The sequence below is a fragment of the Diuraphis noxia genome, unplaced genomic scaffold (assembly GCF_037042655.1).
Source record: "Diuraphis noxia isolate RWA-SAM2 unplaced genomic scaffold, SU_Dnox_SAM2 contig0002, whole genome shotgun sequence".
Classification (NCBI taxonomy): domain Eukaryota; kingdom Metazoa; phylum Arthropoda; class Insecta; order Hemiptera; family Aphididae; genus Diuraphis; species Diuraphis noxia.
In genome coordinates this window covers 52,371,721-52,383,371 of record NW_028301712.1, presented here as the reverse complement: position 1 = coordinate 52,383,371, position 11,651 = coordinate 52,371,721, and the positions used below count along the sequence as shown (strand labels likewise).

At 27.2% G+C, this 11,651-nt stretch overlaps 1 protein-coding gene across 1 annotated transcript; it reads right to left on the bottom strand.

The window, feature by feature from the left end:
- Positions 1-11: 11 nt before the first annotated feature.
- On the bottom strand, positions 12-3,445 carry LOC107166225 (p24 family member logjam). The gene is made up of 4 exons (XM_015514797.2): positions 2,895-3,445; positions 2,629-2,825; positions 2,507-2,573; positions 12-403 (listed from the first exon to the last, which is right to left on the bottom strand). The coding sequence occupies exons 1-4, from the start codon at positions 3,180-3,182 to the stop codon at positions 176-178; spliced, it is 780 nt and encodes a 259-aa protein (XP_015370283.1). The 5' UTR covers positions 3,183-3,445; the 3' UTR covers positions 12-175.
- Between the last annotated feature and the right edge of the window lie 8,206 nt (positions 3,446-11,651).

Sequence of the window (11,651 nt, the reverse complement as noted above, 5' to 3'; positions counted from 1 at the left end):
AAAAATATGTATTTAAAAAAATTAAACTTCTATTTTACCATTTTTATTCATCACATATTATAATTTGATGTTTTTTACTTTATAAAAAGATACATTATTCTTAGAAAAAAAAAGGAATGACATTACAAAAAAATAATATAATTAATATAATACACACAAATATGATATTATTTTTTTAAGCCCTTGTTTTTGACTTTCCAGTTTTAGTTTCAAATAATTTACGGACAAAATAAACTTGTAAAGTTGTTGTTCCCATTATTAACAAAATTTGCATTATAGACCATCTGTTCACATATGTTTTGTTATCAACTAATAAATTATAATCACGATTTTCTTGACTACGGACATGGTGTTGATGTTGCAACATGTGATTTATGTTATTTTCAACTGATTTCACGGTAGACTGAAATATATAATAACAAATATTTAATAGATGGACATGTTTTCAAAAGTTTTATACATCAAATAAATAAGTATATCAAAATTCTGGTCTTATAATAAGATTCACAAGGATAAGATCTACAATTATTTCATTTTTTTAAATTTATTTTATTGTTTTTGTAAAAAATATATTTTTTTATTTAATAATTTCAAAAAAAAAAAAAAAGAAAGCCATTTTGCAGTTTATTTTTCTGAAAATATTGACGTTTCAAAATTTTATTTTCATTAATTTCCTGTTTATATATTTTTTTTTAGTTTCGAGAAAAATTGTGAATTATTTTTTAACACTGTAATAATATGTAATCCGCCGCACTGTGTGCATTCCCATACGGCTGACCGAATTCCATGTTCCTAATAGTTATAATCATATTTTATTTTTTCAAAATTAGAAAAAATATTTAAAATCAGGAAATTAATGAAAATAAAATTTTGAAACGTCAATATTTTCAGAAAAATAAACTCTGCAAAATGGCTATCTTTTTTTTTTTTGAAATTATTAAATAAAAAAATATATTTTTTACAAAAACAATAAAATAAATTAAAAAATGAAATAATTGTAGATATTATCCTTGTGAATCTTATTATAAGACCAGAATTTTGATATCTCTATTATTTTGTGAGGTATTGTAATTGGTAAATCATCGCGGGACACCCTATATAGTGTATATCAAGCAGTTATGACAACTATTTGAAGATTGGCAGGTGGGAAGGTAGAGGTATGCATAATATGACTAAACTATTCTATAAGTTAAAAGTATTGTTATAATATAACAGCAAATAAATAGATTTTAAATGATTGTGGTTAAGTGGTAGACATAAAATTTGGTTTGTGACTCATTGTGTCTGGAATGTTTAGATATTGTGATAGTCATGATAACAGAGGTAGTCTAGGGTGGTGGTTTCAATAATAACAGACTGTAGTCTGTAGTCTCTTATAACAGGAAAGTACTAAAATAATAAAATTTTTTCACAAAGTATACTAAATATCAGAAACACCAATATTTCATTTACAATGTTACTAGATGAAAATGGAAAAAAAACTAAAACCACTTCAACAAGAACAAAATAAAATATAAATTATTATATAATAAAGTGCACATAATATTATTATTTATTATAATTATTGAGTTCTGTTACAACCACTGAACCACCTACATGAATTAAAATATGACCTATTTTAATTATTCTTAGTCAACAGAACTGTCTGAGGAGATCTGTGTATCTATTTGTAAGTTGTCTTGTTGAGAGTGGTGGTTTTAAGTGTTAAGTATATTTTACTATTTTAGGTTAACATAAAGCTGATTATTTATAAAACATTGTGCTGACTGTGACAACTGTATTTTGCGCTCAATTTTAATTGATTAAACTGAATTTTCAGGAGTTATTGTAATCATAGGTCCAGTTTTTAAAATGTATGTTCTCACAATAGCAAAGAAACGAAGAGAACTTTTTTTGTACATCTCTATCCAACCTTTATTTACGTATATTTCCATTTCAAACTTAAAGTATAAGCCCATTGTGCAAATATAAACAGCATTAAAATCAAATACTAAGGACACAATATAACAACAATCATTTTTGCACAACCACCAATTTTTAAAGGGCGTTACATAAAGGAACCCATCAAAGAATCTCATCAGTCAGTTTTAGATAATTTTTTTAGCTAGAAATAGCATTTTAGAGATAGGTCTTATACTGCTCGTAAGTATTGGTTATAATTTGGAAGTCAGTAATGATACCACTCAAAGATTTTGTTAATTTAATATTTTAATATTATTTTTATTATTCTTATAGGAGTGAGTAGATTAAGTATGTTTTATCACATACCTACCAAATTTAATATTAAGTATAATTCATAATTTTAAAACTATTGATGAATTCAATAGGTTTAAACGGATTATACACAATTTGATAACATTATGGTTATATTTTTTTATACATTTTTATTATTATAGTTTTTGAGGATCTTTAATAGCATTGATATGTAAATAATATTGCTTATGGTTTACAAAATTAATTTTTTAGCAATTGATTAAAATACTAAGATGTTCATTTTAAGACTTACTGTAAAATTTTCAACACCGACATTCATGTCTTCTATTTCTTTATGGTATTCATCCCATTTATCATACCTGAAAATTACAGGAATCTTTGATAAATTGTAATGTTAATGTTAATCATACTAACCTAATGACAGTGATGTACAAATTTACTAATTTGGCAGCAAATTTGGAAAACTGATTATCTATACAAACACTGTAATAACCTCCTGTGGACTCTTGGTCTTGGTAATCTGAACTGGCTTTCCACTGGTATGGATGAACGATCTGGCCATTGGGATGTCTGACTGCAAAACCAGCCATTCCATCACCGCCTCTTAGCACCTGTTAAAAACAATGTATTTAATTAGTACCAAAGCAGTCAAAAATCATTTAAATGCTTATTATCCACACCTGAGCGCTCGCGTAGAATGTTGCTCCAGGGTTGACAAATTGAAAATAACAATCCTCTTTGCCCGGGTCGATGATCACTTTGTAGTCCATCGCGACGGCTGGCAATGTCTCATACCATGGCGCAGTAGGTTGAGCCGGTGGTGGCTGTTGTTCTTGAGCCGGTATTGGCTGTGCTTGTCCATTAGCATCGTCTAATATTGTGAAAAACAGAACGACGACACAACATAGACCAAACGTCGGCGGCCACAACCGATAGACGGCTGTTCTCTTCTGGCGTCCAACAATCATAACTGTGGCGGCAGCGGTGCAAATCTCCTTTTAAACACTGCAATCTAGTTTGGGGTAAAAAATGATGCTCACAGTTGTACGTTCGAAGACATTTCGCCGTTTTTTCCCAACGAATTACTTTCACGTAGATCAAACTGATCAAAGTCAACAGACTAACGAACACGTCGTAAGTAGACACATCGGCATGTTATCAGTTATCATTAATGTAATATCACTATATAATAATTATAATATCATATTATTATTATTTTAAGATTTTACCAGTTCACAAGATTTTATAATTGCGTGTCATACATGAAGTTCGGAGCGAAATCGTTTGCTTATCAATTAATCGTTATCTACGCAAAGGTAACAACCACACAAGGTTTATAGATAATATATATGTATTGTTTATATACCTATTATAATTATATGACTATATTATAATGTGGGTAACAATCATAGATAATACGAGTAATATAAAAATTAAGAATGGATAGACCATTATTTAATATTAAGTTCTCATTACAAAAGAATTCACATTTTTATATTTTGAGATTTCGAAGAGGTCTGAACAATTACATAATAATGAAAAAATAATAATGATTAAACCCTTTTCTAAAGCGACTATAGAACTAGAGCACTATAAATTATAATATAAATATATTATAAGAGCTGCCTTTCATCCACATTCTCGCTCGCAAACCCATACGGCATGCGTTGTTAATATAGGAATCGCTTAATCGCTTAATTGGCCTATCTATTGTTGTATTATCTAAGGTAACAATTCCTACGCGCCGTGATCACAGAATATATTATATAAGTATACTAATATTACTAATCTATAGTATAGATATCTGTGGCCGTGATTATCATTGGTATCATGGTAACAATGTAGATTGATATAATTTTATTTTAAATTTGAGGTTTTCAAATTTTTTTTGATAAAAATTTGTTATTAGACGATGATATAGGTAATACCTATTTCGGCTATCTCTATTGCTGGTCTTGGGTCCTAATTTTGAAGAGCATAATGATAAAATGGATTTAAAAATTTTCCGCTTCTACACGCAAAAATTGACGATTTATTGATTTAAGAATAATGCTTTTACTTATTAATTGTTCAACGTTTAAACCAGGCATGTTGAACACATGGCCCTTAGCTTAATTTTTGTGGCCAGCGGCTACCAATATTAATGAACAAAAGCATAATATAATAATAAAAATAATAAAATATTAACGTCGTGTTACAACTATCTTAGATTTTTAGAGAATAGTTAATTTTGTATTTACATTATTATAATGTCTTATTATCATCTGTTAAACTGTAATCGAAATAACGAATAGGTAAGAATTTTTTTTAATATTTCTTTTTGTTAAATATGTAGATATGTGCGGCCCGTATAGCCAAGCTTTTCAATATATTTGGCAAATTTGATACTTTGAGTTTGACATGCCTGGACTCTAAACCATTAACATTTTGCAGCTGTAACGCGAGCAAGTAGAATATTAATACTTTTAAACTTGTTTGACCCAGACTATATACTGCACTAATCTAGGTAATGGCATTTGTCGTATCCCTGCTAATCTATTATGTCCCATCAAACATGTATATTCTATATTTAGATCAGCTAAATCTAAATCATTGCCCAAAACTTCAAATTCATTTCTAATGTTAGCGTTAAAATCATGTACTACGTGCATATGATGGCGTTAAAACAGTTTAAAAAGTCTAAACGCTCGTACGCTCGCACTATGTAGTTTAAGAATTTAAAACCGATTTAATTTTAATTTTTATTTAAACCGTTTTAATGGCTTAATACCATCATATTATAAACGTAGTAATGGTTAGCAATACATCTTTAATAGAAGGTAGGTACTTAAAAATATTCATCAATATATATTAAGCGTTCTTCCAAATAATTAGCCATTGTTTAGACTATTTAACTGCATATAACACTTAGAGATCTGTTTTTGATTACCTACATACAAATTATGCATACCTATATCCCCGTTTTTCTTGAAAATAAATAAATTTGATATATTTTAGAGCTTTTCTATCAGAACCTGTAAGGTTATCTTGGAGTACCTATATTTATTCACAATAAACTAAATTAATTTAACTTAATGGCTTAAGTTTGTTTATAACTGGGTAGCTGCCTCAGTATGTTTATCAAGATCCAAAACCGTTATTTTGACATATTGAATGGCGGTGAAAAAGCTGAGCACACCCCCTCCGCCTCAAATCACAAACATATTCATACTTTTTATTTTAGAGCTTCTTAGTATAAAATATTAAAACTCGACAATCACAGTGAATATTTATCTAACCTTTTAGTTAATATTATATTATGTAAGAGGATTACAAAAAAATTAATCGACTATTTATAAGAATCTCTTAATAGAAGGCCATACCCAAATTTGTCATCAGTGATTGTATGATTATCATTAGGGTTCGGAAGTTATAGGAGCAAAATAAGGCAAAATACCGGTTGGCGTTTGAGATTTAATTGAAACTGAAAAAATGTAAAATTATTTAAAATAAATTGGTTAAGAATGAAAAAAAAAATTATTTTCGTAGAAAATATCAAATATGCGAAAATCAATGAAAATCGACGATACCTATATGCACTTGTTTTCTAAAATTATCGAAATATGCAAAATATGCATTTTTAATTTTCAATTTTTAAACTCAATATTGTATAGCTCGGACTTTTAGCTTGATCTACTATAATTCAACAGCATACAGAACAATATGCAACTCCTATAACTTCCGAACCCTATATAGTCATCACTCATCACCATCTTACGGTTCGCAAAATGACCACTTAGCTGTTCAAGTTTAGCTTTGTTAGTTTAAAAATTAGAATCAACCTATTATGACATTTAATGCTGAACATTATCTGTGACCGTATTTTGGTTTTTACGATAGTTCAATTTCTAAGCAATAGTTATGAGCATTTTCAAATATCGCTATTTTATATACTCTATATAGTCGATATATTATGCTGCTGTGGGAATTTCTTTTTGCAATATTGTTACAATTAATATTAATAAGTAAGAGGTATATTTTATTTAATATAAAGAAATGGTTATTAAATATAGTAATATGTATTATGTATAAATTAATTTAAAAATGTATATTAATTATTTTTAAAAAATGATGTAACGTAGTCGTCATAGGCCAATGGCAAGTTCCAATAAGTCAGGGCCGTTAGGCTACCGGAAACTTACCAGTATCCCGGTGCGCTAGGCTGTCCTGCGTTTGAACTATTATTTTCTGGGTGCCTGACTGTAAATAGCGTCTCAATGTACTTTTATGATGTAAATTGCGTTTCGGGTATTTTTTTTCATATGTAAATTGCGCCCTTTTATTTTTATATTAAAACGTATGCTAATATTTCCTTTCCTATTTTCTCAGACTTAGAATTGTCGATATTATTGTTATAACCTATAATATTGAAGGTATGATTAAAAATATTGGTTCGCTAAAAAAATGACTTTATATTGATGTAGATTAAAATTTGAACGAAAGTAAATCCAGTTTGAGATGTTATTCATTTAATATTTATTATAAGTCTATATTGAAGTAGATATAGAAATTTGAATGACAGTTGCCTCACAAATTTAATTTGGGTTATTTTTTTAGTTTCTAATTCTTCCATTAAAAAAATAAATATATATCCTTTTTTTTCAATCAATCTTCTGTTTCTGATGCCCTGGCACTGTAATTAACTATATAAGCGTAATTTTGAATGTTTTTTAAAATTTTAATGAAATCAAAAATATTTGGATGTGAAGAATTAAATGAAGCATCCTGTAATTTTCAATGGAATTATTTACAATTGTTAGTCGTGCGTAATACCGTTGATAAATATTTTACTTATATTTATGGTGGAAAGTCAGTGTCACCTTTTATGTCTGATTCTAACACATAGGTAGTCTGTAAATTCTAATATTTGAGCATCTTGTAGTTGTATTGCCATAATGTCTTTGGTAAAATCATTTTCAATATTTTGTGGATTTAAAAAAGGATTTTTTTCTATTTATTTAAAGTTTTAAATTTTTAAACTCTTAACATCCCAAAGTGAAAAGAGTACAGATACAAATATATAATATATTACTTATTAGTAGGTTTAAGCACTTAAACATAGAAGAAGGGAAAAAAGAACAAATATTGAAATACATAATACAATAAGTACATAAAGATTTTACAGAGATGCGTGTTTTATTTTTATTTTTTTGTGCTTGTGTATATGATAAGTAGTCGATAATGCTTCGAATTTCAACTTTGGTATATTTTCCGGTAGGAAAGTGAATCTATTTGGTGTATTCAGGAGGTAAAAATTTAAAATTCCCCGTAGTTTTCAAAAGCTTTCGGAAAATAAAAAATAAAATAAGGAAAAATTGTAATTTTTACACAAAATTGGCTTCGACAAAATCGATTTTGGTACTTGGCGCATGACTCTTAAGAACTTATAAAATAAAAATATAAATTTTTATAATGTGTTTAACTTGTATTAATTGCAAAATATATTTTCGGTAAATTATTGATCGGAATATTCGATTATTTGATATATTGCTTTACAAACCATGATAAAAATTAAAATGTAAATCAAATTCTTGATTCTAAACCGATTCCCACTTAATATAATCATCACTTACCTACTTCCTTGAGACCCAACATGTAAACATATAATTAACATTAATATATTTTAAGCCGAGTTTTATTTAGCTACATGCTAAATTAGTTCCTATTATATCTAGTGAATATACCTTAGAAATATTTTACTTTCAATCCAATAAATAAATATGCTGTAGCCTATAGGTTTATATTATATTATTAAGTGTAATATGATGAAAACAATAAACTGATATGTTTAACAATATTTTGTATTTTTTACCTGTTGTGTTTAACTTTAATTAAAATATCAGTAGAGAATATATTTTATTTACAATTTATACTATTCATTACAAATAAAGTCCAGTGATGGGCTTTACTTGGGGATCCATTAAAATTAAAAACGAACTTTGTGTGATCATGCTGAACCCATATAAAAGGAGTACTCAAAAAGTTGTGAGCAGCTTGTATATAGATTGTGAATATCGAACACTAATGGTATTATAGAGTGGGTGTTTTTGGAATTTCCCAAAAAACCATTGGTAAGAGTAGTGTTATCTTACGCAAAAAATTTTTTAAACAACATTGAATTTGGTTATTTTGTTTTAATAAATCCAGAAAGAAATAACCCTTCGACAACTTGAAATTTTCTCTGGTTTTAGTATTATAATATATACAATGTATATTGTATATGTGAAAAATGGCTTTATGGCTGAAAATATAATTTTTTTTCATTCATAACATTTGCACTTTTGCTATAAAACTTTAATATAATAATATAAGATCATAATAATATTATTTTTATACAAATCGCATATTATTCTAAAGTGATTTTTTTTTTTAGCGCCAAGTTAATAATATTTTCCATGATATTAATTAATCATTGAAATTTGAAATACTTGTAAAATATTAAAACCAATGATTTTTATAGTTTATACAGCGTTATGTTTCGTATTAAGTAAAATTATGGTTAAATTTTTTTTTATTATTATTATTCATAAAATATTTTGTAATTACCTATACATTTTGATTTCGTTGCGGCAGTCATCCACTCATAACTGGTAATATTATAATGCATATTTATATGTACGTATTTATCATAATCGCGATACAAATGTGATGGTGTATCATTATTGCCTATACAACACGCCGTGTCATACGATGTTAAAAAAACAGCCGGACGCATAATGAAAAATCTTCTTGCTCAATCGAGGTACTCATTTTTATAACGTATAGGATGGTATTGGTAGAAAAATCAACACTCACTTCACTGATTGACGGTAGATAATCGAAATTCGATATTTTTAGAACATACTTATAGTTTTTTTATATAATTTAGTCATATCACGCACTTTTTTCGTTTATTATATCCCATAATATTTTTTCAAGGCCTATATTTTATTTGTGGGTCATATTACATGATTTTGAACAAGTATTCGATACGTGTGAAATATTTTATCACATCAAACGAAATTCGTGATTCAAACATTCCGTATGAATAAATCGCATGAGTTACAAGACTTTGATATGTTTTTAAATTTAATCCTTCATAGTAAATTTCACTTTTAATAATTCTGATCGATTTTTTTTGTTACCGAAATTTTATAGTAGATATTGTGTTAGATTTTAATCGGAAAAAAATATCATGAGGCGTGATAAATAACGCATATCCAATAATAAATGAATTTTGAATTTTGAATTTTCTGCTCAACTACGTTATTATAACAAATTATAGACCATTATAAATTGTAATATTGTCATATATAATAATATATTTATAGGATTTTATATTTTGTATAATTTATTAAATATTTGGTTTTTGGTGTCGAATGATCTAGGTATCGAGTTACAATTATAATATCATTATAATACTATAAATAATTTTTGTTATTTTACTATCATTATTTAAAACTATATAATTGCCAGTGTATCTTGATATTGTAATTTCCTATTGTAATACTTGGCATGTACTAACCTCGGTTTCTTCCTGAAACAAGTGATTTTCATAATATAATCATAGTACTTATAGGTTGTATAAGTATAAAATAAACAATATTTCAAACACGCCCAGTACCTAACTAGTTTATTTTATATGATACAAGTACTTATATTTTTGAACTGTAATTTGTAATTTTTTTTTATTTAATTCAATTGAATTCGTTTTTTAAAGAATGTATGACTTTAAATTTGAATACGAATGGCGGTTATTCATTGTTGTGTTCAATAAAATACGAGATTCATTATTTGAGCACTTTAAAGTTTAATACATCCTATAAACAGTTTAAGTACTGTAGTGTAACTTGTACACATTTGACATTAGTACCCAGTATCCACCTATTATACACCAAATTCCGTTAAAAATCGTTTTTTAAATGGTTCATGATTAATATTCATCTTTTCAAATTCAAGTACTTTTTTCTAGTGACCTACTCATCTCATTTATTCCTCATTTTTTCTTGTTTAAACTAAAATATTAACGTCAAACATTTTAAAATCTTTAAGTTATTCGACTTATATAACTGTTGCATACAAATAGAGATACAAATATTATACTAGTAAACAGATAGTCATTATGATAAAATAATGCAATACGTATTTAATATAATAGTGGTACCTATATCTCATATTTAGTTAAAAAATGATAAACTACCATACCGATACCATCACGTTTGTCAACGGTCACAATAAACTTTAAACGAATCGTTATTTCACTTAGCAGTTCGTTAAAGGAGTCGCATTTTAAACGTGTTAAATGTATCTTTAACGGAGGTTAAAACGTTAAAAGTCGGTTGAACGGCACAGTGAAATTCATCACATCCGTGACCAATTAAGAGTTTGTAAAAATGATTGTACAGATTAGTTATTACATCGTATATTTGAACTACTGATATTAAATTTTATCAGTAACTAGCTGAACCCGTGCACTTCGTAGCCCGTTAAAAATCTTAATTCTGTTATGCCTCAAATTGTATGTTAAATTCGTTACCTGTGATTATACTAGCAGTATATTTATATATATATATGGATAGATAACGGTTAAAAAATACTAAGTAATAATTTTACAACGCTATTCAATTTAGTTTATTATTATGTACCTAATGTTCAGTATTTTTGACAGAATTTTCCACCCAACAATTGGGAAAACAGATTAACGAAACGCATTCTGGTGGAGAGAATCTTAACTAACCGATTCGGGATAGATGATTTATCCTGCCAAATACTGATATAGTGATATGTGTGCAGTATTTTATTGAAAATGAATTATATTATAATTTATTAGTATTAATACACCAACCTAACTGTTTCTGCATCAATATCAATATTTATTTTTTTAGTTTTTTTGTAGCAACAATCAAATGTATCCACGGGTAATGGTTTTTACTTGGTTAATGTTGGCTGCCTTAGTTTTGACCATTGACATTTTATGTCAGTTGATGACAAACTTTTCATATCAGCAATTTTATTTCTAATATCATAAGTAAAACATAAATAATAAATTTTGAAACAAACAAAATGTTATATAAATGATTTTTATCATTTTATAATAGCTTTTACAAGAACCTATAAAATCTAAAAAAAGTATAAGATTCTTTAAATGTTTGAATCTTATCTAATAAAACATATAGACTATTGATAATATTACTCTTCAATTGATTTGAGGAGAAAAGAGCTTAATAAAGAACTTTTGAAATGTTTTTATTTAAAACCCAATAAAACTCAAACAGATTTGAGTATAATATACTTAGGTATGATTAATATTTATATAATTATTCACCTGTTCAAAAACAGAAGTACAGCCACTATATGCTTACAGTATTCTGAAGCGCAAGCTATGCAACTACAAGTAAATGGCATAATACTTAAAGAAT

Excerpts from the sequence above, each read along its gene's own strand:
- LOC107166225 (XM_015514797.2), bottom strand. The coding sequence starts at position 3,182 with ATGATTGTTGGACGCCAGAAGAGAACAGCCGTCTATCGGTTGTGGCCG. Across the intron at positions 2,574-2,628 it reads TTGTACATCACTGTCATTAG|GTATGATAAATGGGATGAAT; the intron begins GTTAGTATGATT and ends TGTAATTTTCAG. Across the intron at positions 404-2,506 it reads TCGGTGTTGAAAATTTTACA|TCTACCGTGAAATCAGTTGA; the intron begins GTAAGTCTTAAA and ends TATATATTTCAG.